The 25,543-nt window shown below is 53.8% G+C and overlaps 1 protein-coding gene across 1 annotated transcript in view; it reads right to left on the bottom strand.

Moving 5' to 3' along the window:
* Positions 1 to 4,405: 4,405 nt before the first annotated feature.
* MAN1C1 (mannosidase alpha class 1C member 1) overlaps positions 4,406 to 25,543 on the bottom strand; it is a 137,539-nt gene continuing 116,401 nt past the window's right edge. The window contains exons 6-12 of the mRNA XM_058553273.1: positions 24,408 to 24,534; positions 21,290 to 21,383; positions 16,239 to 16,354; positions 10,116 to 10,335; positions 7,450 to 7,622; positions 6,186 to 6,301; positions 4,406 to 5,186 (exon numbers count right to left, since the gene is read on the bottom strand). Coding sequence (XP_058409256.1) covers positions 5,060 to 5,186; positions 6,186 to 6,301; positions 7,450 to 7,622; positions 10,116 to 10,335; positions 16,239 to 16,354; positions 21,290 to 21,383; positions 24,408 to 24,534 — 973 coding nt within the window. The 3' untranslated portion in view covers positions 4,406 to 5,059. The remainder of the gene's footprint in view (positions 5,187 to 6,185; positions 6,302 to 7,449; positions 7,623 to 10,115; positions 10,336 to 16,238; positions 16,355 to 21,289; positions 21,384 to 24,407; positions 24,535 to 25,543) is intronic.

Genomic DNA, 25,543 nt, shown 5'->3' with positions numbered 1-25,543 from the left:
CCCCCACAGCCAGGCTGGCCGATGGACGCCCTTGGACAGCCAACAAATCTTCCTCCCAATTTCCCAATTTCCGTAGGTTCAGGGCTAACGTCAAAATGCTTCAGTGCAAAAAGCAGAAAATGTTTAGATTTATTGCTTTGAGAGTTTGGTCTGTCTCCTGGGCCTGGTTGATGCAGTTTCCTCCAAGTTTCAGAGCATTTTGTTTAAAAAGAAGAATTTTTGACGGCAGTGTTTTGCCTCACATTTATGCAAGGTTTTATAGTTTATGAAGAACACTCATATAATAACAATTATCATCATCACTATAACTATTGAGTTCTTACCCTGGGGAGCTCAATTAACTCTTGAAATCACCATTCCTGTCCACAGATGGAGAAGCAGGCAGACAGAGGCTCAGAGAGGTTAAGGGGCTTGCCCAAGGTCACACAGCCCAGGGAAAGGGCAGGGTGGAGCTGCACCCAGGTCTGTTGGTTTCAGCCTCCCATCCTGCCATTCTTTCTTATCTTCAACCTGACCTGATGCACACGATCTGCAGATAAACAGTGAGAACAAAAGAAAACAAATTGAAAATCAGAGGCTTTTGCAGAAAACAGTCAGAGGCTGGAATGAGTATAAAAATAACCAGGTATGTTCAAGGGAATCCTCGGGTCTCCAAACAATATGTTTTGTGCTGAGATTGTTTGTGTAACGATGCAGTGGTGGAGGGTCCGGTGGGGCAGGGAGTCGGCGAGCAGGGGACTGGTGGTTTGAAGACTGCACCGTTCAAAACGGTGGCCAGTAATCACACATAGCTATTTAAATTTAATTAAAATGAAATTAAATTAAAAATTTAGTTCCTCAGTCACACTTGCCCCATTTTAAGTGCTCAATATCTTAATTGAGATATTAAGATATCTCACATGTAGCTACCCTGTTGGATAGCCACAGAAAGTTCTACTGGATAGCATTCTAAGCCACCAGCCAGCCTGCTCCTGTCTCATCCTGGCTGTCCTGGTGGAGGGGGCACCGCCAACACAGGTGATAGACACACCTGTTTTGCCGTAGCTTCCTCTGCAGCCAAGGTACCTAAAGATGCCATCCCAACCCCTGAGCCCCCCCACTCTACTCTGGAGAGGTTGCATCCAGGGATGCAAATAAAGGGCAGAAACTAAAGGAATGGCCATTAACTGAGGCCTTGCTACTCAAAGTGTGGTCCGAGGACCGGCAGCATCAGCATCTCCTGGGAACTTGTTAGAAACGCAGTATCTCGGGCTCCATGCCAGACCCACTGAATACGAACCTGCATTTTAACAAGATCCCCAGTGATTCAGGTGCACATTTCAAGTTTGAGAAGCTCTGACTTGAGAGACAGGCTGAGCAGGATCAAAATATTGTCCCAGATATAGGAAACCAAATATATTTTTAGGTACAAAAAAATAGCATTGGCACCCCACTTCCCCTCAGTAGTGCGTGATCAGGCTTTAGTCACAGAGGGTTGAGCATCTCTGTGCCACATGATCAATGAGCATATTTCCAAGGACAGACCCCCAGGGGGGTAGCTGGGAGGAGCTGGCCCATTCCCCATCTCCAGCACCTTCTCAAACCACGACGTGGTCACTTCCCCAAAGCAAAGGGATCAGAACTGAGATCCACGTCTTGGATCTCAGGGATGCTGCCTTTAAATCCGATTTTCTGTTTTTGCTTCTCCTTCCTATGCATTTGGTTTTTGAACTTTGCAAACTGCCAAAGATGCAAAGCGATATACAGAGCCAGTCTGAACAAACTCAGTCATTTAAAGGGAGGCGTCTGGAAAAGGACCATGCCCCCCCTCCCAGGGGTGTGATGCTCCGCAGGCCTCGGTGCTTGGAGCCAGGTGCTAACAAAGCTTTCCGGGAAGGAACCAGCATCAAGCCCATCTATGAAGAAAACAGGTGCAAAAGGTGGTTCCATCGCAGCGAGGGCAAAGATGAGGCGTCAGATGAGGCTGGCAGATGCCGACCCCCGCTGGGGAAGGAGGGGGCTGCTTCAGGGCTGATTCATTTCGGGAGCTGACTCATCCCTTAATTCCTGTCTCCTCTCGGCCTGTCTTGGGTCTTACTTATTTTTATCCCTGGAATGGAGTTAAGTTGCCAAAAGGATATTTTTCCACCTGCAAGGGCCCTCCTGGAGGATGAATTTTAAAATATTCATTTTTACAACTTGCTCCCAGCGATAACGCAGATGACAAGAATGCTGGGGGAGGAGAGGGGGACAGCGACATGGGCCCAGGGGGAAGCCTGGGGCCTTGGGGACCTGCAAGGTGGCTTTGCAGTGGAGAGACATTGCAGGACTTGACACTCAGGAGTTGGACCAGAGGGAAAAGGGGATGCTCAGTATGTTTCACAACGCTCTTTGTAATGCTGAGAAGAACCAAAGCAAAACCTGCGGACTGTCCCGCTGTTTCTGTCTAGCCAGCAGGCAGGTTCATTATTTTGGTATCAAACCTCATTTTATCTCCAGGGAAGAGCCCGTTGCCAGCTGCATGGGTTCTTAGTGTCTGTCAGTCACAATGCCCCGCCCTCCACTTGCAGGGGAGCATGTGGCCCAGGCGAGGCCAATTGGAAGCTCACTTCCTCAAAGGGAGACTTCCTGGAAGGGAGACCGCCCTCCCCACGCCCTCCCCCAGCGGGATGGGGAAACATTTGGGTTCACCCGTCCTGATGCCCAGCCTGGATGCCTGGCCAAATCCTTTTCCTAGTCCTTCTTGAGGTCTGGCTGTTTACCCACCTAAGGTTCCATGAGTCACCCCAAGGCATTTCAATACATTTTTTTTTTTTTTGCTTAAGCTAGACAGGGTTGGTTTCTATTATTTGTCATTAAGAACCCAAAGTGACACAAACCCAAAGGCTCAGCAAGAGGGATACAGCACAGAAAGCACAATACAGCACACGATGGAATACTACACAACCAGGTACAGCAATGAGATAAATGTATATTTGTTGACATGGAAAGATGTTTACAGAATATAGTTAAGAGCAAAAGCAGATTATAATAAAACAGTATGCACAGTATGATACCATGTTTGCAAAATATATTCTGTATATTCATAGAAAAAGATCTAGAAGAAAATATAACAGTATTTGTTCTAGAAAATAGGATGGCAAATGATTTTTCTTTCTGCTTATCATAAAGATATTCCTAACGTTTCTATAATGTTTCTGTAATGGGTTTTTCTGTTCTGCTTTTTCTTAAAATGAGCAGAGGTGGGTTGCTGGAGCCACGCTTTCTTGATGCCTGTCAAGAGGCAAGAAATGTGCTGGTTCAGGTAGTGACTTATTCCCCAAACGCCAGGGCTCCTGCTACAGGGACAGTTCACCTGTAGCTCTGACCACTGCTTAGGAAGATGCTGGAAGCATCCGAGTCTCCAGAACAAGGAAGCAGCGCTTCCCACAGCGCCAGGGCGCTAGCGGCATCCCAGTTACTCTCATGGCAACCGCTCAAGGTGCAGGGTCTTCCTCTGCTTGATGGAAAAGAGCAGCCCAGAGAGGAGAGGGGACCTGCCCGGGGTCCCACAGCGGGGGCTTGAAGCCAGTTACTCAAGTTTACTAACAGAAGCAGCTGAAGGTGGGGAGGGGCTCAACCCTATCCCGTGCGGTCAGCGGGCAGCAGTGTGGACCAGCTGCAGGGGGGTGGGGGTGGGGGTGGGGGAGGAAGAGCTCTCACCGCACGGCCGCTGCCTGACTCCCTGCTCTGCGGGACGGCCTCAGCACCGCAGGCCTCCTCCCCGGGGGGCAGGTGGTGGTCGTGGGGGAGGTGGACTCGTGGGACACCCTTCCCGCTGCTCCTCCTTCTTTTCTAGGTCTCAGCGTGAAGGCCATCTGCTCAGGGAGGCAATCCAGGGTCCCCTGAGATAGGTCCTGGCCATCAGCACCTCGGCCCGCCTGTCTCCTCCGCAGCATCTCCTGTAACTTGCAGCCATATTACCCATCTGTCACTTTACTTCACTGTTTCTCCTGTGTTGACTGTACGCTCCCTGAGGGCAGGGCTTATGACTTCCTCACTCACAGCTGTGTCCCTGGCATCTAGCCTGGTGTCTGGTCCCCTGCAGGCACTCACCGAGTATCTGCTGAATAATGGAATACATGAACGCAGGACTGGGACAGTGGGCAAACTGCAGTGGCTGGGCTCACCTCTGCCTTTACTGGCTGTGTGACCTCAGACAAGTTACTGTCCCTCTCTGGGCCTCTTCCAAGCCTCGACCTAAATATAAATATCCAGCTCCATTGAAAGGACTGGCCTCACTCAATATATTAGGACCAATTTAAGGGAAGGCAATAGGAGTTGGAGTCTTCACTAAATGATACCTTAAATCAACTGCTGGTTGATTCGTCTTTCTGATAACATTGCAATGGTTTTCCCAGGAGTCACTAACGTGCAACGAACCCAATCATATTTCTTATCCAATAAACTCTTTTATTGTAAGTTTACAGATTTTTCCATTACAATACTGAAAATAGCACTAGTGATTCGTAACACTTAGGCCCAAATCAAAGAGGAACCCCTCCTCAAACTATAAGATAAATGACACAGAGTTGAACATAGAGTAAATGTCGGGCAAAGGCATTTAAAATATAGAACATGAGGTCACGGTTTTTGTGTGTGTGTGCAAACACTTTAAGGTTTAGTTCACCAGGATGACACCGTTTTTGAAAGCACATGATTTTGAAAACTATATTTATAATTTGTGATAAAACACAACTGTAGAGAAAAGGCAAAATCAAGCAAAAACAAAAAAACCCAAAAAATGAAAGGAACTGAATCAAATACATGGGTCGATATGCAAACCTCTGGTCGCCTGGCCCTGGAATGGCAAGTGAGTGGGTTTCGTAGAAATTCTCCGTAGAGAAGATGTCTGGGCCTGCTGTGATATCGCTGTGTCTCCAAGTCCTGTCTCCTCACAGAGGAAAAGTTGCTTGTCTGACACATCTGCCCGGGACCTGCCTGGAATGGGGCCCACGTTCCCAATCCCTTTGAGAACAGTCCCGAATCCCGGACAGGCAAGGCGGCCCAGCAGTGGCCTGGCAGCGGCAGGGAGATGGGGTCAGAGTCGGCCCCCGGCCCTGCTGGAGCTGTCCAGGTGGCTCACGGGGAGCGGGTGGGCCTCTGTGTTGAACACCCAGTCTTCCAGGGAGAGCACGTCATCTTCAGAGAACAGAAGATAGAGATACCTGTGTCCCCGGGCAGGGGGGAAGCAAGACACAGCCTGTCAGTGCTCTGGGGAATGGAGACCCACTGGGAACGAATCTCAGGAGCCTCTGGGACGGGCCTGTGGCTAAGGGTGCAGAGAGGTCCAAGACCCCAAATCTGCTTGGACGGCTGGTCTCGGGGAGGGAGCAGTGGACGCCGAGGAGAGCACTGAGCTTTGGGACAGAGACCTGGGCTAGTCCTGGCTCTGCCCCAGCCCTCACTCTGTTACCTCACACCCAGCCAGCTCCACTCAGGTACTTTCCCCACCTGGCCCTGTATGTGAGCCCTGCTAGGACCTTTTATGGCCTAGATTCTCCTTCCTTGGCAGGGTGGCCTGAGTGCTGCACCAGTCCGAACTCTGAGGCTGCTCCCTATGTGCCCGCCAGGAGACTCTATAGTCAAGTAGATGTTAGCACTAAAATGAACAGGAAGTTGTGACTCCAGAACTCCAGCTTCCCAAGCCACGGGGGTTTTTATTGGAAGGAAAGGACTATTCTGATGCATCTTAGAGTTAAAGCACAAGGGGATTGCTTTGGGGAACTGCAAGGAAATGGGGTGGCCAAGTCCTACCCCAAGAAAGAGGGAACAGAGCAGCAGCCGTTTTGCAGAGGGAAACTGCAGAGGGCAGGCCAGCAGCAGTGACCAGTGCTGACGTCATCATCATCGTCATTATCCCCATTGTACAGAAGAGGACATAGTTCAGTTCAAAGGACTGAGAGGCTACAGAAGTTCACTTCCCGCACAGCTAATACTTAGGGCGTGGGGTCCAACCCGGTCTCACTCTGAGTGGAGACACTGGCCTGGCCCAAGGCTCACCCCTGGGGGCATAACCCTCCAGATCCCAAGGCCCTCATCCCTCTTGGGCCCCCTGTGACGTCAGAGCCTGACTGTCCGTGAAGGGAGGGACTGCTGACCCCTCCCCGCGTCCCTCAGAAAAGCCTGAGTCCCCTGGAAAGAACACCGACCAGGCCCCAACTCACTTGAGTGTCTCCGCTAGGAAGAAAGTCTGCTGCTTGTTGTCGTGGTTTGGGATGCTACTGTACACGTCTTGGATCCCGGAGAAACCGGCTTCCGTTCGACAGTATTTCTCTAGGGCCTGAAGAAAAGGAGGCAGCCTTGGCGTGGGGAGAGGAGAGGACCCCAAGACTCGTGCCTGCCCAGCTCACGAACAGGTAGGCCCCTGACCCCTTGGCTGGGGACACCAGCATTTGTGGAAGCCAACGGCCAAAGTATTCTTTCAGGGTTCAGCTGCCCTGCCGCCAGGCTGGGGGGCCGCACTCCCTGGGCTCCCTGACACGGGCTGCCTGCCGAGCTCTTCTCCTGGTTGGAACTTAGAGGAAGCTTCTCTAAGTCCCTGGTCCCTAGGCCAGAGTGGGTGGGCCACGGGCTGTCTGCCTTCTGTATAGAAATGCAATTTTTACCCACTGAGGGGTCTGTGGGCTGGGCCCAGGAGCACAAAACACTTGGCCTTCAATGCTCAGGAACCAGGGCCCCCTGGGAAGCAGGGGACTCTGGCCAACAGACCATGTCGGTGAACCTGAGTGGGCCCTGGTGCCCGCCTGAGTATGAGCTCTCCCCAGGACAGCCTCTGCCTCTGAGGGCAGTGGGCCCGTGGGGGAGAAGGGGGGGAGGAGGGGAGGGACAGAGAAGGCTCAGCATCCATCAAGGAACCTTCTGGAATCCCCACACCTGACTCTCACACCTACCCCAAAGAGGGCCATGAGATTTCCTACTAGGTGGTGGGGCCAAGAGGGCTAGTGGAGGAGAGACTGGGGCCGGGGGAGGGAGCAGAGCCCAGAGAAGGGGGAGCTGCCCGGGGCTGGGTTGGCTTTAGGGAGAGGAGGGAGGTGAGCTGCTGGCCTGGCAGCCAGTTCCTGTTTGAGAGAACTCCAAAGCCACCTGTCCAGGCTTCAGGTCAGAAGGCAGTGCCCACGTGCTCTGGCCCTCTCTGGCTGCAGCCCTGCCTTTGGCCTCTCAATTTGCTGACACCAGGCCCAGGCCCCAAGGCTGTGGGCGCTCAGAACCCTCCTCACAAGTTCCTGGCCTAAATCTGCCCAGCAGGAGACCCTTGGCTCTGCAACCGCGACCTTGACCCTCTGCATTCTGAACCTTTGCCAGATGGCAACCTGGCTTGACCTTCCTCTTGGGGCCTGAGCTGGGGGTTTTGGACCCTGACTGTGAATTGTCAGGGGCACCTGTCACCCGGTCCCCTCCCCCCGCCCCCCCCCCCCCCCGCCCACTCACCATCACGACCTCCCAGCCCCACTCCCTGTATACGGGGTTGTGCGTCTGCCGCCACAGGTACATGTAGCTCTCCACCACCTCCGGCCGCAGGATGTAGTAGCTCTCGCTCAGCTGCGTGGCCACTGCCTCTCGGCCCGAGTTAAACCAGAAGGCCTCAGGCCCCAGTTTGGTATCTGTGGAAATGACCAACCAGGGCGCCTGGGTCAGACCTCCCCTTCCTGCTTCTCAGGACGCAGCTGCCCCACGAGGGATCGCAGCGGTCTGGAAGCCCAGGCTGGGCGGTGGTTGGTGATGGACTGTGCAGGGGTCCCTGCCTGGTTTGCCCGATAAGTCTAAGCCTGGCAGATGCACAGCTGCCCTCTTGGCCTTGGCTGGCCGAAGCTAGACCCTTGGGGCCTCGAAAACTTTGCAGTTTCTGAGAATCCAAATGAACTGCCTAGCAGTCTGGGGAGACAGGGAGGTGTCCCCATCTGTGTATTCTAAGACATTACTGTGCAAGTTGTCAACCAGAGCTCAGCCAAGAACGGGTTCCAGGTTTAAACATATTGGGGGAAAAGTGGGTTAAACAAAGTTAAAGTCTCCTGTCTGCAGGACTTATCAGATCCTTTAATATGCTAACATGCATGATGCTTCTCCACAGACCCCCTTTCTTAGGGAACCAGCCTTCCAGAGCTGACCGTTGGGGAGACCTGAGGCAGAGGTGAGGGGAAGATCTGCCGAGGAGGCAGGTACTCAAGCAGAGGGAGCTGATAAGAAGGGCTGATGAGGTCTGGGTATTGTTGTCATTGTTTGTTTTTGGACAGTTTGCTGCCATTCCTATTTTCTGAATGACCACAATTATAACCACCACCGCAGCCACCATTTACATGCATTATTTCAATCCTCAAAAGATGTTTTTTCGCTAAGGTAGATGTTATTATCCCGCTCTCATGCATGTGGAAACTGAGGATCAGAGAGGCTAAGTAATTTGTCCAAGGGAACACAGCAAGTTGTGGCTGAGCTGGGATGTGACCCTGGATCTGTCTGATGCCCTTTCCCTGGGCTGTGCTCTCTCTTTCCCTCCTGGGTCTGACTCTCGAGGTCCAAAATTTAGGGTTTGTGGGTCAGATCTTCCTCCCTTTAGTGCCTGCACATGCTGTCCAGGTCAGCTGAGGGCCCAGCTCTGGTCCTAATGTGTGCTCCCCCCGCCCCGTCGCCATTAGGGTGCAGGACTTCGCGAGGCCCTGGGCTGCTTTTCCTTGAGACAGGCTGGAGCTTTGCAGAACGTCCCGCTCTTCCAGGGAGGGCTTCATGGGACAGGCATTAGCCAGACCCTAGCCTCTCCGACCCTCTCAAATGGTGCGGCCGCTCCGGCCATCAGAAAACAGTCGTTTTGCCAAGCTGCTAATGGGGTGAGGGCAGGAGCGCCTGTCGCACCCGTCTGTGACGAGCGGGCAGGCTGGAACAATATGCTCTATTAAGCGGACTGTCTTTTATGGTCTGGGCTGATTGTCCCAAACAAATAGCGAGCTTTTTATTATTCCTGAGATTTCCTATTTGTTTACGGCCCTGGCAGAGACAGCTCTTTGAAGGGAACTCAAGTCCGGTTTTAAGGACTCATTGCCAATCGCTGGCTTCCTGAAAACAGCTCCAGGAGATCTGGATTCGACCCGAGCGGTCACAGACTCATTTTGGGGGGACCGCCAACTAATGCCTCCCGTGCTGTTGGCTGAAGGGGGCCGGGAGTATGCTTTCTACGGGACCCTCTGCCTCACCCTGTTATTGTTCCCACTGGACAGGTGAGAAAACTGAGGCCACCCAGCTGGCGAGTGGCACTTGAGCCAGGAATTTCTATTGCAAATCTTAGGTCCCCTCCTCCAACCAAGACTGGGATTAGACTCAGGGCAGTGGGCACCTCCTGGGGCCCTGGGGGGCACTGTCTGGAGAGGCAGCACATGAGGTGGAGCTGGGCATCAGAAGACCTGGGTTCTAGCCCTACTTAGCTATGCACGCAGTGTGACTTTGGCTAAGTCACTTCCCCACTCTGGGCTGACTCAGTTTCTCCATGTGTAAGATGAGGAGTTGGGCTCATGCTTTCTAACGTGATTTCTGATTCGAGCATTGACAGTTCTGCAGGGGGTGGTGGTGGGCATGATCCAGATGCTCTCCAGCCCTCCAGTGGTCTTGGATCAAAGAGGGTAACAAACAGGGTGGTGCCAGGAGGTGATGAGACCCTCTAAATAGGAGGGTTTTGGAGAGGAAAGGCAGAGGTACATTCGGGGTAGGGGCTCAGGGAAAAGGGATCTGCTGGCTCAGGAAGCCAATGTTTCTACCTCGGCGGCTGGAGGACCCTCTGCTCTGCGCTCCTCATGTGGGACCTTGGCCAAGTTATCTCCGAGCCTCAGTTTCCTCATCTGTGTTGTGAGGTTCAGCAATGATGTGTGTCAAGTGCTGAACAACACCTGGCACACACAATGTGCTTCATACATCATCACGCCATCGCTCCTCTCCCTTTAATTTAGGGTAAAATCTCAGGGCATAGACAACACGTCCCCTGTTCAAATTCTACATAACTTCTAAGGCGAGACTGCCCTGCCACCACGTGTTCCCTTCTCACTGCCACTCTCCAGTTCTTCCTGGTGTCTAGCCTCAGCCTCTTCTGCTGCCCCTTCCCCTTGCAGGGTTACCTGAGCGGGTGTACGATTCGTGGCACGTCTTGGTGATCTGGGCTGCGAGCTCTCGGTAGTGGGCCCTCTTTTCTTCCTTGGCATCCTCAGCACCGAGGGCGATCATGCCCCCGGAGAAACAGGCCAGGTGCCCCATCTTGTGGTCCAGAATCCCCCCTCGCCACTCAGCAATGTAGGTCAGCCCCCCGGGAGAGACATTCAGCAAGTGGGTCTCTATTGCCTGGGAGCAAGGTGGGAGTTGGGCAGGGAGAAGGGGCAGGGGGATGGGTGGGTGGGGGAGGTGGGTACAGAGAAGGGAGGGGGAGAGGACGGAAAATGAACATTCTGGAGACAGCAGCAAAAGCAGCTCTGCGAGCCCTCTATCCCAGGCAAAGGGGGCCCAACCTGGACTGGTGGCCGTTCCGATGGGGCCACAGGAGGTTCTGCCACTCACCCAGCTGAGGCTTGGGGCCTGCTGAGGGGCTTGGACACAGGGCAGCTCCCCAGGGCAAATCTCTTATACAGACTTTTAAATCTTCTACATATAAAATTACAAAAAATATTTAAAAATCATTATCATCCTCCATTATATCCTCTGTTAGGGAGTCAACCTGAAGCTCAACTGGACTGTGGATGGGCTTCAGGGGGTCCAGAACGCCCCTAAAATTCTATGTGATACGTTTGTGTTTGTGCATTTTCATGGGAAGAGGGTCCACATATTTTACCAGATTCCCAAAAAGGACCCACAGAAAATCAAGAGCTGCTCTCTACAGGCCCTTATCACACGGCTTCTCATTTAACGCCCATGACAAGCCAGGCACATGGGCTGCAGTGCCCTACACAAAGGGGTCAAGTGGCTTGTCCCAGGTCACCCCACCACACCAGGATTAGGACAAGGACCCCCAGATGCTCAAGCACCCTCCTTCCACTACCCGATGGCTGCTCCTTTCGGTGGCAAGGAGCTTCGAGAGCCCTTCCCTGCTCCTGCAGGTGGCGATGCTGTTGGTAAAGACTTGCGGGATGTTGGGGGTGTAGGTGTTAGCCTTCCTGCCCCCAACTCCCTGCTGGTAGCCTCCAGGAGCCTTGGAAAGCCAGGTGATGGTGGCAGCTGCCCACATAGCCACAAGGCCAGACTTGAGGGTGTGTGGGTCGTGGTCCAAAGCTGGGGCCTCTGGGGCCCCGGCCAGGCCTCTGCCTCCACTCTGGTTCCTCCAATCTCTTCCCAGGCAGGAGGGTCTCTGCATACTACAAATATCAAATCGGATCGCATCTCCTGCCTGCTAAACACCCTTCCATGGTTTCCAAGTGCCTTCAGACAAAAGTCCAGCAGGGCCTCCAAGACTCCCTGACCTGGACCCTGAGGTTTACCCTGACACCACGGACATGGCTTCTGGGCTCAGACTCCTTGGGTTCAGACCCCATCTCCACCAGTTCCAAGCTGTGTGACGCTGGGCGGGTTCTATGTTCTCTCTGTGCCTCAGTTTCCTCAGGGATAAAACAGGGATAAGAGCACGAACCACTTCATAGGGTTGTGAGGATGAAATGAGAGCTTAGCATGTTTCCCAGCACAGGGGCGTCCTCACTGAATGTCGGCTATTACAGTTCCTCTCCACTCTGCCCCGCCCCTCCCTCCTCAGGCCCCGACCCCAGCCACACTGGCCTCTTTTCACTCCTGCACCCCCACCCCCCCAATCGAGTCTTTCATGAGCACAGCGCTGTGCTCAGTGCGGAGGATACAGCCCCTGAAGACAGGACTGGACACGCCTCGGGGAGCTCACCAGTGAGTACAGAGACTTGCCAAAACATCAAACACACGAAAGAATCACGATGTGTGATCAGTACTTCGAAGGAAACAAATTGAGGGGCTGAGACAGAAAAAAGCTTGGGGAGGGGTCCTGCTTGCAGAGGGAGGTAGAGAAGGCCTCTCTCCCACGCTGACATTCATGAAGGCTGGGTTTTTCTCCTGCCTCGGGGCTTTGCCACCGATGCTGCTTCTCCCCACATGCTCCCGCCCCTCTGCTGACCCCAAGTGGGCCTTCGGGCCTCCTCCAGGATGCACCTCCTCGGAGAGGGCTCCCCAGTCTAAACCACTGCCACTGTTACTCTGCTGCCCTGTTCCCTCTCCACGTGGCGCTGTTCCCGGTCTGTGTTGACGTATTTGTGCATGGATCTGTGGAGCGTCTGTCTCTCCCAGGACTCAGTGCTGTGATGGCAGAAGCCACCACCATCTCTAGCCAGTGCCTGGCATACGGAAGGTGCTAAAACAATTCGCTCCTTGACTGTTTTTTCCCTTTGCTTCTCCTGTGCAGCCAGGGCTGGCGGGCTGGCTGCAGGACCCTCACTGAGCGGCAGGTGTGGAAGCTCTGATGCTGTGATGTGCCAGGGCACCTGCTCCACGTGGGGAGGAGTCCTGAGGAGGCCTGGAGAGCCACCCGCCGCTGGGCTGGGTCTGCTCTGGGCCCAGCCCTGGTCCTGGGCAGAGCTGGGTCCATGGCAGCTGCTCCGCATCACGAAGCATGCAGTGCGGGGAGGGGTGGCGGGGCTGGTCCAGGGCACAGAAGCCTGGTTCAGTTACCCGTTGTCAGCACTTCGGAGAGAACACAGACATCCGGGGGAGACCTCAGGAAGCCGTGCTCTGCAGCTAGAATTCTGCACCTTCAAGACCCCCTCCCACAGGCTATTTCCATTTGGGGTTAACCCCAAGCTAAGTCATTGTGGTAAAGAGGAAATGAGACCAGTCTCTCTCTGAGGACACAATTGAGACAAGCAGATGCAAAGTTAAAAAAAGCAAGGCTTTCTCAAACCCTAAGGAAAACAGAAGACAGCACAGGCTGGCAGCCGACTGGTAAAACGGCTCCAACCATAGCAAAGAGCTGGCTAAGAGCCAGAGACCCGGGTTTGAATCTCGGCTCTGCAGTTGGATAGCTGGACTCTGGGCAAGTTATTTCACTTTTCTGCAGACTCCCTTTCCTCGTCTGTAAAATGGAAACAATACCTCCTGGGCTGGTGTTGAGGCTGTTCAGAGACTCTGGCTTCCTCTGCCCCCTGGAGGGGACGCATCTGCACTATCCCCAGAGGGACGGCAGGCAAGCCAGGCTTCCCTTGCGATTTGGCAGCTTTTACGTGGAGGCGGGAGCACTGGATCTGGAGTCAGTCAGACTCGTGTTCGCGCCCTGGCTCTCCACTTGTTGCTGTGTGACCTTGGGCCTCTGTGAGCCTCAGTTTCATCATCTGTAAGACGGGGCTAAATGAGACAAGGCACTCAGCGAGCCTGCCCAGGGGAGGCCGCAGTGACAGAGGCTCTCTCCATGACCCTCAGGGGTGTGCCCAGTTGGCCTGTCCGAACACCCCGCACCCACCCAGCTGGATATTGGTCTCACCTGCACACTGGACCCACCCTGGGCGACTTTCAAGGCTGTTGCAGGGGCCCCAGCCCAGAGGTTCTGATGTGACCTTGTTGGGGTGCAGCCTAGACATGGGGATTTTAAGCTCCCCAGGTGATTTTTAAAACGCTGACAAGGTTAAGAACCACCAGAACATTCTTCAAAGCCCCAAACTTGCCAGAGGCCCTGGGCTTTACCCAGGGTCAGAGACACTCCAGGCTCTCCACGGGGGAGATCAAATGCAGGGAGCAGAGCAGACTTCTCTGCTCTTCAATCAAGCTCTTTCCATAAGGCTCCCTGTTTGCTTAAATAATTCATGGCCATTCTTCCCTTGAAGCCTCAACCACAGTGTGCCCTGAGGGCAGGGGACCAGGCCGCTCGTTAACTTTATGTTTACTCTGCGAGGAACTGCAGAAAGGCCGGAAAGGGCCTTTGCTGGCAGCACACCCTGCCACCGCTGAAGGCTAATCCTCTGACAGCAGGTGCTGGCTGCCGTCTAAGCTCAGCCCTAGAAGCTTGGGGTGGACGTGGCTGAGACTCAGACTGAGCTGGAACTGGAGTCCGAGTAGGTGCTTCATGACTGAGGTCTTGGTGCCGGGGAGCTGGGCAGGGAAAACTCATCACCGAGCCCACAGTTTAAAGGGTCCACGACTCCGGAGGCCTGTTTCACTGTGTTTCCTTTAAGTATTACCATTCCTGGCCAGATTCATGCGATCAGAGGGGAGTTAGAGATCATCCATCCATCCATCCATCCAACTGCCCACCTCCATTCCTCCACCCATATCCACCCACTCATCGGTCCTTCCACCCATCCACCCATCATCCTTCCACCCATCCATCCATCCACTCCTATCCACTCACCCATCCATCCATCCACTCACCCATCTGTCCATCCATCTATCCATGCACCCATCTATCCACGCACCCATCTATCCATCCACCCATCTATCCATCTACCCCTATCCACCCGCCCATCCTTCCTTCTTTCCATCCACCCACCCACCCACCCATCTATCCATACTTCTTTCCTTCATCTACCCATCTATCCACCCACCCATCCTTCCTTCCATCCATCCATCCATCCATCCATCCACCTACCCATATCCACCCACTCATCCTTTCTTCTTTCCATCCACTCACCTATCCATCCATCCATCCATCCATCCATCCACCCACCCATCTATCTATCCATCCTTCCTTCCTTCCATTCATCTACCCATTTATCCACCCATCCATCCATCCATCCTTCCCTCCCTCCCTCCATCCTTTCAGCATTCATGCATTTATTGTTTACAAAATAGTTACTGTATGCCTCCAAAGTACCAGGCACTGTTTTAGGAGTGAGGCATATAGGGTGAATGAGTAAACAAGATCCTTGCCCCTGGGTAGCTCATATTCTATTTGGGGAAGATAGACAATAAACAAGTAAACAAATCTGTGCACGTGATGATTTCAGATGCCAATGAAGACAAAGAAGAGAATAAGCCTGGGGTATGTGACAGAGAGAGGCTGGGAAAGGCTAACTTCAGTGGCATTTGAGTTGACTAGTGAGACCCAGCCATTTGCATGATATTCTAGGAAGATGGACATCAAATACAAAAGCACTGAGGTGGGAGGGAATCCGGTGTGTCTGAGGCAAGCTGGGGACCAGAGCTGAGAGGGCAAAGGGGAAAGAGTTCAGGGGGAGTGACAGGCCTGGATCAGGTGGAATCTGGTGGGCAAAGGTGAGAGGTCTGGTTTACTCCAAGTGCTAAGAGAGCCAGTGAGGGGAAGGACATGCATTTCTAGCTGCTCTGGCTGCTGTGTGGAGAACTGACTTAGAGGGAGGGCGGGGAGAAGCAAGAAGTGCAGTTTAGGGGACACAAGGTAGTGGCTTAGACCAAGGTGGTAGCGGAGTAGATCCAACCTGCTCAACTCACTTTATGGAGAAACTGAGGCCCAGAGCCTGCCCAGTGCCTTTTTCTTAGTTGGGCTCAAAGGTATCTATTGATGGGATTCCATAACCCCCTTCCCAGTAGCTCAGGCTACCCAATGCCCTCTTCTGTCCTAAAGTCTCCTCATCTTTGGGGGGACTCATCTCAGCCTACCACCCTTCGTTCATTCCACGCCCTGTGGACAGACTAGCAGTGGTGAGGGGCAGTGGGGATAACACTGCGGCTGGCTTAGAAGACCTGGCTCTACCTCCCGCTCTGCCAGTTCTGTGCTGTGTAGCTTTGAGCAAGTGTCTTCCCCTCTCTGGTCCTTGGTTTCCATCCACATAAAGAGAAGGACTAGAACGGGATATTCCACTGAGGGAGGCCCCTCCCAGCTTAGACGTGCAAATTATGTCCCCTCTGGCTCAGCAGGAAGATGGCTGAGGGTCTTGCTTTGGCAGCCTCACTTGAGGGCTCCTAGCCCACCGTCGGGCTGTGTTCTGGGCTCTGACACATCAACTGAAGCACAGACATGGTGGTTTCTGAATCAGACTGCCTGCCGCTTCCTGTGACATCTTGGACAAATGACTTCACCTCCTCGAGCTTGGGTTTTGCATCTGAAAAATGAGGATGCTAACACAGCCCTAATTTCAAGGTGTTCGAGAAGAGTCATGAGACAGGGTGTGCGAAAGTGACTGGCTGGGGAGGGGACTGTCTTGTTCTTCCAGCCAGCTCACCGTGGGGGAGGGGTGAGCACCCTCCCCACCTCCTCCCAACCACTCAGGGGCCTGGGTGAGAGCCCGTGGCCAATGACCAACCGCCCGTGAAGCATCAGGGTCTTGTCTTACCTCCAAGGCTTCATAGTACATATCTTTAGCCTCCATATCTGTCTTGGCCGACATCAGCCAGGATTTGATCAAATATTCATAAAAACTGTCCCCGAGTCCTCCAACCGAGACGTGGTCTGTGAGGGAAAGAGGGCAGGAACATCATCTCCATCTGCCGAGGCCGCTGGCGGGACTAACCGGGCGCCGTCTCGCCCGCTGGCCTCGGCGGCCCCCCGGTGCTGTGTGCAGGCGGCGAGCGAGCATTAATCAGCAGCCTCCAAGCCCAGAATAGGGGCTGCGAGAAAGTCACAGCCTGCGACTCAGGGACACTAGGGCAGTCCTGAGACTGATCATCCGGCACAAAAGTGCACGGGCTCAGCCAGCTGCTATAAATCATGCGCTTTAGCAGCGGAGGACACAGGGCCTCTGGTTATTAACTGTAAATGAGTTGCATTTCTTTAAAAAGATAATCTGGTGTCAGAGAGTTCAGAGATTTTTATTGCCCGGTGACAAACATGGTAATTAATGCTGGGCAGGTTCACAAAAGGCCACGGAAAGGAGAAAGGAGAGGCTTAATTTAGTCGGATGGAGTATAGAGCCGCTCTGGAGAAACTGAGTTTAAATTTAGCAAATTGGGATAAATGGAGTTCAGAGGAGCAGGGGGAGGGAAAAGCACATTTGTGGACCCCTTCTCTGCCCTACTGGCATTGCCCCGAGTCACAGGACCTCCAGATCGTGGCTGAATGAGGAGGTGTCTCCACCCAGAGCTGTCCCAGGAGAAAGACGGGCTGACTGAGGAGCACTTAACCACAGAAGCAAGACACGAAAATACTTCGCTCACGTGCTTTAGAAATTAACAACAGGGAAACAGAAGGCATTTAATAGGTACAACAAAGAGCAAACTTCATTTCCCTCTCATGATTCATTGGAGTAGAGAGACAGAGAGAGGAAGGAACATGGCGGGTAGATGAAGGCGGGGTCGGGGCAATGGGAAGAGTATTTTCAGCTCTTCTGGAGGAAGAGCGGGTAGAAAGAGAGAAGGGAGGGAGAGTGGGCGGGGAAAGAGAAGGAAATAGAGAATACATCAACAGCCACCCCTCACTGAAGGTCTACTGTGGGCCAAGAGCTTTACCGTATTACTTACAACAATCTTCCCAAGAACCCTGCAAGATGAGCACTGTCAACCCATTTCCCAGATGGGAAACCGAGAGCAGGCCTAAAGAGCTCCTCTAAGGCCACCAAGCTGGTAGAGCCCTCACTTCTTGCAGCTTTACACAGTCAACCAGAGAATGAAAACAGGGAAAGGAAGGACACGTGTGAAGAGAGAGGGGCCAAAAGTCAGAGGTAAAGACGGATGGGGACCGGGAAAGGGGGCCGAGGGGAGACCCCCACAGTAAACCAGCCCTTCTGGCCCCTCCAGCCTCCTCCACCAACAAATCCTGGCCCAGTAGGGGTTCAGGAACGGGACTAGCACTTGCAAACACTGGAACAGACCAGATAACGCCTGAGCGTGGGGAGGGTGGGAGGGGTCAGTGCGGGCTGGACTTTCCTATGTGAAGAGGGAAGTGGGCACCAGCATGGCATACCACCCGGCCCCCATTCCTAGGTGGAGGATACAGCTTGGGCAAGTACAAAGGATGGCGGGGATGTCAATGGTGTGTCCACAGATGGAGCAGGAGGTCTGTGCAGAGCAGGGGTGGGGGAGGCTGGAAGGCACACTGGGTCAGCCCCTCCTGAGAGCCCTCGACAGCTCAGGAGATGGCCCCTCATCTCCACACTCATCTCCTGGGCCTGCCTCCTCCCACCGTTTTCTCCGCCACCCCAAACACTTCTAGCCCCCACCCTCCCACCTATTTCTCAGCTCTGACGACCCCTCCGCCAGGAACACCCTCCCCCACCTGGCACGACTAACACGTCCTCAGTGCTACACCTTGGCTCAGGCATCCCCTCCTCAGAGAGGCTCTCAGTGTTCTCATAAACCTGCTCCCAGTCCCTCCCTGCAGGCTGACCACGAGGGAGTGAGATAAGGCATATGCAACCTCTGGCCCAGTGTGCCTCGCGGAGGAAGCACTCAGTGGGAGCCACCCTACCATTGCTGGGTGCGTGCCTTGCCACCAGCTGCTCCCAACCTATGTCATAGGCATCTGTTTATGCGTCTGCCTTCCCCACTAGGCTGGGGGCTCTTTGTGGGGAGGGACCATGTATGATTCACATTTTATGCCCAGTACCTATATGGCGCAAAGCAGACGCCCAGTAACTCCTGAACGCATGAAAGGAAGGTAGGTTTGTGCTAGGAAGGGCCTCGAATGCCAAGCCAAAGACTTTGGACTTCATCAAGTGATTGTAGAGTATGTGTGTGAGACATGGTGGAGGGCTTCACCTGGCAGGTGTGTGCAGGAGAGGGGAGCCAGGTCACCAGGAGTTCCATGGGCATTTGAGACATGACACCCTCTTGGGTATATGTGTATAGTCCGTCTCTCAGGGGGCCTCGACTGAAGTGGATAATTCTCATTTGGAGGTCCCACTGCTTTCTAGTAGGTGTGTGTGTGTGGTGTCTTCCCAGCACCATGGGGTACACGGGGAGAAGCGCAGGGGTGGGAATTAGAAGACGTGGATCTGCCATTGGCCCGGGGCAAGCCATTTTCCACTCTGGGCCTCAGTCTCCTGATCTGTGAAATGCAAAAGGGGAGCAAGAGTTGGTGTCCATGAGCCCTAGAGCAGAGGTGGGTCCTTCTGCTTCCTGACGGTGTCAACGCTCTCATCACATTTGGCAGCAGGAGGTGGCCGCCCTACAAGCCTGGGAATTGGCAGACAAGAAAGCAGCATGAAGCTGCAGCTGATGGGCAGCTGACACTTCTATACCCCCCAGGGAGAAGCGGGACTTGCCACTTCCCTCCCACTGAGGAAAACGTGGGATTCGGGCAGTGGACAAGGAGAACAGGCCACTGCAGGGGTCAAGCTGAAGGGCTGGCAGCTCTCTGAGCTCTAAGTGGCTCTGCTAGGGTCGGTCTCGTCTGTCCTTGGTGCCAGCAGGGGTCTGGTGGACTTATCCTGGCTGTGAAGTCCTAGCGGCTGGAGGGTCTTGGCCTCCCGTTACCCTGAAGCTCAGCTCCCAGCAAGAGAGGGGAGCGGGCAAGAACAGAGGCCTGGGACTGGGCTGCAGCCCTAATTCCTCAGTGGCCTCTCTAAACTGCCATTTCTGTGGTTGCAAAGGGACTAAACAGATGATTCTAAGGGAGAAAAGAATGTGAACACACTTAGCTTATGCAAGTTGGGAATGTTATCACCTGCTGGAAAAATACACAATCGCCAAAAAACACAGTGAAAACCACAGAAAACCTGAGATGACCCTGGCGCCAAAGCCAGCGGAGGAGGAAGGCAGGCGCCCAGACGAGCAGGGCTTGATAACCTTCTCTCTGCTCTTCAGCAGGCCTCGGATTCATATTTTATTAATATGAAACAATTTCCCATACGTGTCTGACTTTGCCTGGCCCTGCGACCCTGGTGCAGTCTGAAAAGAAAATTATGCTTCTCAGAGGGGGGCTCCCCTGTAATTTGCCAAGGTGGCTGTTCAGGCTGGGAAGCCCCACCCCTCTCCTTTTTATGGGTTTTGCTGCATTGTCCTGGAGCAGCTAAGGCTGGCAGCTGTGTAGTTCATTTCATCCCCAGTCAGGCCTTGCAATTAAAAGCAGTAACAGTTATTGAACTGTCTCCATCGTGGCCATAATCTGTAATTCAAACCTTCCTTTTCTCCCAGCACTTTTGGATTTGGCTGTGTGTTTGGTTAAAAATACTTTGCATTTCTATAAGTGGTTTTTGCAGGAGGCCACTTGGGAGTGAGGTCATCAACAGGGAAAATTCCTGGGTTGAATTTTCTGGGCCTCCTGGACCCGCAGATCAGAGGGGCTCGGGGTTGGAAGGACAGGCCTGCAGTTTCTTCACAGTATCCCTGCCGGCCAGCCAGGCCCTGCTTGCATACTTTCAGTGATGGGCGCTCACTACCTTTTGGGACAGCCCATATCATCTTTGGAAGATGAACTGAAATCTGTTTCCTGCAGCTTCTGACCGTGACTCCCACACTCCTCCACGGGACAAAGAGAACATATCTTGAGCTCTTCTCCCATTTTGCAGGAGGGGAAACCGAGGATCAAAGAGATGCAGTGAGTCCCTGCAGCCGTGCAGTCATTAGACTCACGTCTACTTTGTCCCTGAGCCCTTGCTGATGCCATAACCACGGCGGCTGAAGGCAGGGAAAGGGAGTGGTGTCCTCCTTTGGGCAGAGGCAGTGGAGGTGGGGCTGTGGGCAGGTCTTGGGAAGCCCCTAGAGGCAGGGCCCGTGGCAGCAGCGCCATCAGTTAGCGCTGACTGTGACCACATGACCAGGGCCTTGGTCAGGAGGGCAAGGCAGAGCTCGGCTTCTCGATGGGGTGCAATCCCAGGGGCCTGGGAGACTTTTCAACACTCTCCTACCTGAGCATCCCCTGCAGCCCATTCTGTTTCAGAAGGTGGAGCTGGGGCCTGTGAATGAGGCTCCACGGGTGACCCACACGGGACCCATTCTTATAGGCAGTGAATTGATGGTTTTTATATTGCTGTATAGTTAGGCTCTGCTTAATTTTTTTTTTTTAAACTAAAGTTGGAGGTGGTGAACCAGATCAAAGGGGCTGGGAGAGGACGCACGGCCTTTCTTGGAGCCACTTCTGGAGTAGAGAGTTCTCTCTGGAACACTCCCGCAAGTTTGGGGGATGACGAAGGAGGCTTCAGTGGGCGCTGTAAGAGATGGACGGCTGTAGCCTTGATGGAAGGGTGGAGATAGCCAGCATGCAGGGATGCATGGGCAGGGCCTTACTAGATGGCCGCCACCACACCTGTCACAACAGCAATGACAATGACAATGAAAACCACCCACGAGGCCTGGCAGGGCCAGTGGTGGCCAGGAGCACGGAGCGAATGCCTCGCTGGTATGTGGCTCTGATAAATGCATCACTCCCCACTCGGCCCAGTGGCCTCACTCAGGCTGGGAGCCAGGCTGGAGTCCGCTGAAAGAGGGGCAGCGGGGTCTCTATACTCACGCTGCATCCAGTTCCCACTCACTGGGCTGAGGAAGTTGGGGTAGAGGCCGAACGGCTTATCGATCTTCCTGAGGACCTTTCGGATGTTCCTGACCTGCCGAGAGATGGACACCAGGTGGACCTTCACTTTTCTGAAAAAGCCAGCCAACTCCCAGCCCACTGAGGACCGAGCTGGTTCAGATGCAGAGGAAACCATTGCCACAAGGCAGAGGGAGAGCTGCGTAACCAGCAGCAGGATCCAACCCAGAGGTGGCGAGCCGGCCTTGCCCTTGTGCCCACGTGTGGGGCACGGCAGGACATGGCCACAGAGGGGCCTGACCCACCACCTCTGCACTGACCGCTCCGCCTGGGGCCCTGCCAGGCCCCCATCCCACACTCACCTCACCCCTTCCTCATTGCCCGTTGCTTTTGGGGATGGGTCTTTTTAGGAGGGGGGTTCATATAAGTGATAGTAGCTCATTTGTAAGTGCTAGGTAAAATTGCCTTATTAAATGGTCAGAAATAGTCAAATGTTGGCAATTTCATATGGTTCAACCTAGTAATATGTTATTTTATCTGACACCACAGGAGCCATGCCAGAGGAGAGGCCTGGGCTCCTCAATACCCCCATTCCCTAACAGGCATTTCAGGGTTTTAACTACAACAACCACAACAGCCGTTAACATTTCTCAGTTCCTCTTAGCCAGACCCGTTCAACACATTATCTCCAAGCCTCCAAACAGCCTATACGGTTTATTATCTCAGTTTAACTCATGACAAACCTGAATCTCAGGGAGGTTCGGTGACTTGCCCGTGGTCACCAGGTTCGTAAGTGGCAGACCGGGACACGAGTCGGTGTCTGACCACACGGAGCAGCCCCTGGGTCCAACACGGATCAGGGTGGGGACCGTGCAGCAGAGGCCGCTCCACCTGAAGCAAGAAGAGCCTGGGCTTGCAACCTTTAGGGCTGTGGAAGGTGAGAAGCGGGATATGGGAAGGCTTTATCCCCTGGGGTCTTCTCTCTGTCAGCCCATGAAATCCTCCCAGTACAGAATCTGCTGGAGAGAAAGGCCCTCGGGGTCTGCACCGCATCATGCTCACAGGTTTATCTACAAGGCGAGGAGCAGGGAGAGCAGCCATTAGCTGTCAGACCTTTCCAGGGAACAGCACTTTGCTTTGCACATCAGATTTCATATGCATTTATGTTAGCGGAGTCCATTATGGGGACAGGAATGGGCTTGTATCTGACTTATTCTCGGCTGTCCTGGTGGTAAGCAGAAAAGAGGCTAAATTAGCTCCCCCAGAGGGTGCGGGCATTTCCAGAATTTGGGCCAATTTGTTGACTGCTTATAATCGCCTCTGTGGGAGGCACGATTAGGGGATGAAAATAGCCAGAGAATGTAAATGTAAAGACAGAGAAACACAGGCGGATGGACTCTGGAGAAAAAGCTAGAAGCCTGCTGTACTAATCTGGTCTTGAAAGAGCACGGGCTTCAGAGTCAGAAAGTCCTGAGCTTGAATGCCCGCTGGATGACCTAGCACAAGTGACTTAGCCTCTCTGAGTCTGTTTCCTCCTCTGTAAAATGGGGATAACAGGAGGACCCACTCCACAGCGTTGTTGGATGGGACAGAGATACTCTAAGGTCCCAGCACATGGAAGGTGCTCAGGCAGTGGTAGCTGGTATCTCCAGACTAGCCAGGGACCTGAGGGAGCTCCTCGTCCCACTCCACTCTGAGCTGCCCACAATCTTCCTGGAGGAGCTTTGCTCAAGAGCAATGGAAACAGGGAGGCTGGGGGGAGGCAGGGCTTGGAGGTGGGAAAAGGATCAGAAAATAAGACCCGTTGGGAAGTGGGATTAAACTTATTCCATGAGCTTTCAAGGTGGAGTGTCACAGAGAGGCAGAGTCTCTCTCAATATAAGGAAGAGCTTCTGGAGGAGGATCTGACAATATGATGGGCTGATTAAGGGCAGCAGTGAGCCCCAATGCAGAGGAAGTGATCAAGGTGTTAAAAAGCTCTTCTTCAGCTTCTCAAGAACGCTGAGGTGGATTCCCACAGTGAGTAAGCAGTGGTCTAAACCTGGCGTCAAAAAGCACATGGGCGCGTATTAAAAATGCGGATTCCTGGGCTTGGGGTGAAGCCCAGGAAGCTGTTTCCTCACAGACGTTCCAGGAGATGATTTGAGGCTAGTTGGCTGACACGAGACTGGGAGCCACCGTGTAAGGTGTGACTCCATGGCCTCCCAGCTCCCTTGGCATCCTAAGAGGCTACCTTTCAGGGGAAGAGAGGCTCTGGAAGTGGGGGCCTCCAAAGGTTCTTGGAGGGCAGGCTTCATCTCCCCAGGCACGACTCAGGAAGGGACAACTGGTGACAGAGCCTGAGGGCCATCTGAGGGTGGTGTGTGTACACTTCCCTTCTCTGGGTTTAGGGTTAGACCCACAGAGACACTTCCAGACAGTGGGATTGACAAGGGCTGTGACACTGAGAAACTGCTCCTTCTGGAGGGCTTCGCAGAGGGGCAGGAGTGGGCAGCTGTCAGGACGGACGACAGCCTGGATGCCAGCTCTCAGCTCCCCTGTGGCCTCAGCCAGCCCGGGAACAACTAGAAGGAGCAGACGTGCACCTCTGCTGTGGAGTGAGATCGCTTTGCCAGCTTGCTGACAACGTGAGCTAGACGGGCAGCTGGAAGGAAAAGGCAGGCATATCTCACATGAAAAAGTTAAATGTCTCTGGAAAGGGGACTTCTGCACCGGTGGCCAATTCCTGCCAATGCGAGCTGGTGCCTGGATTTCAGTTCCTGCACTTTCTCCAGATTTCACGAACACGCGGTTGCCACCGAGGTGACAGGTACCAGTGAGAACCTTCTCTCTGGCAGCTTCGTCTCCTCCCTCCCCTCTCTAGAATCCTGATTCCCCCTTGCACTCACCTCCTTGCCACTGGCTCAGGGACAGTTAGGTCCTCCACAACCAGTAGCTAGTTGCTATATTAGTGGTGGCTAGAGGCCCTCTGCCTTCCCCACCTGCGCTCCTGCTGTTCCTTTGTCCACTTCCCCATCCTGGGCTGAGTGCTCAGCCTTCTGCTCTCAGAGGGGAGAAGACGGAGGGGCCAGCCTGGGAGGGAGCAGGGGAGAAGACTTGCCTTTTCTGCGAAGACCTGGTTGCCAGAGAGCTCGGTGAGGTGTAAGAACTCCAGATGCAGGGATCCAAACTCGGCCAGGATGCTGCTGCTCCCTGCCATGGCCCAGCCCCAGCTCCTGTTGGAGCCGCTGAAAAGACAGAAGCAGCCACTGTCACCCCACCACCACCCCGGCTCCTCTGCTGAGTAACAGGGACTGCTTAGTGGGGGAGCACCTACTATGTGCCATGCTCTGTCCTAGGAACCTTCATCATACGTACAGTCTCAGTTAATCCTCTCTGGGTGTCAGTGCTATTAACAGCCCCGTTTTGCTGATGAGGACACTGAGCTCCGAGAGACGAAGGGACCTGCTGAAGGTGGTCTGAACCCAGGCCTGTCTGACTTGCCATATTCTCTGTTCCTATCGCCAAGCAGCCCCTGTAAGACTTGTGGGTTCGAGAAGGATAGGAGCAGAGCTGCCCTGGTGGCCAAGATCTGGCACATGCGCTGTTAAATTTACAGGTGACATCGGTAATGCTGTCAGACCCCACAGAACACTCGATTTCCGCCCTCGGGCTGAAGGCAACCCAGCTGCTCACAGTCAATGGCGCCGTGTGCGGAGGGTAAACGGCGGACCCTTTCCCTCTCCCACACTGTCAGTGCTGCCCAAGGACACAGACTGGCCCAAACCTGGAATTTCGTGGAACCCACACCTGACAGGCAGGTGGCTCTGGTACGACCACGCTCCTGGAGCTGCTGGTTCTGGGGAAGCCCAAGGTTAGGAATAAAGGCAGCAGGGCTCTCGGAGCAAAGGTTTCCTCAGCCATTAACCACGTGCCGCCCATGGGCACCTTAGAGAAAGTCGGATTATGTATTATTACTAGCATCGCCCTGCGACTTCACCGGAGAAGGCTGTCAAGTCACGACTTCCACGTGCCAGGTGCTTTCAAGGAGGAAGAGAGCAGAAGCAGGGCCTCAGTTAGTCCTCCCAGCTGCCCCTTTTACAGATGAGGAAATTAAGGCACAGGACAGGGACGTCACCCGCCCAAGATCACAGAGAAAGTGAAGCAGCTGGGACCCCACGGCTGGTCTGACCAAGACCTGTCCTGGCCGCTGTGCGGCCTGCCTCACTTTTAATTATATAATACACAAGGACGCTG

The sequence above is a fragment of the Diceros bicornis genome, chromosome 13, assembly GCF_020826845.1.
Source record: "Diceros bicornis minor isolate mBicDic1 chromosome 13, mDicBic1.mat.cur, whole genome shotgun sequence".
NCBI classification, from domain to species: Eukaryota; Metazoa; Chordata; class Mammalia; order Perissodactyla; family Rhinocerotidae; genus Diceros; species Diceros bicornis.
The sequence above is the reverse complement of the archived record's forward strand: the minus strand, read 5'-3'. Positions and strand labels throughout refer to the sequence as shown.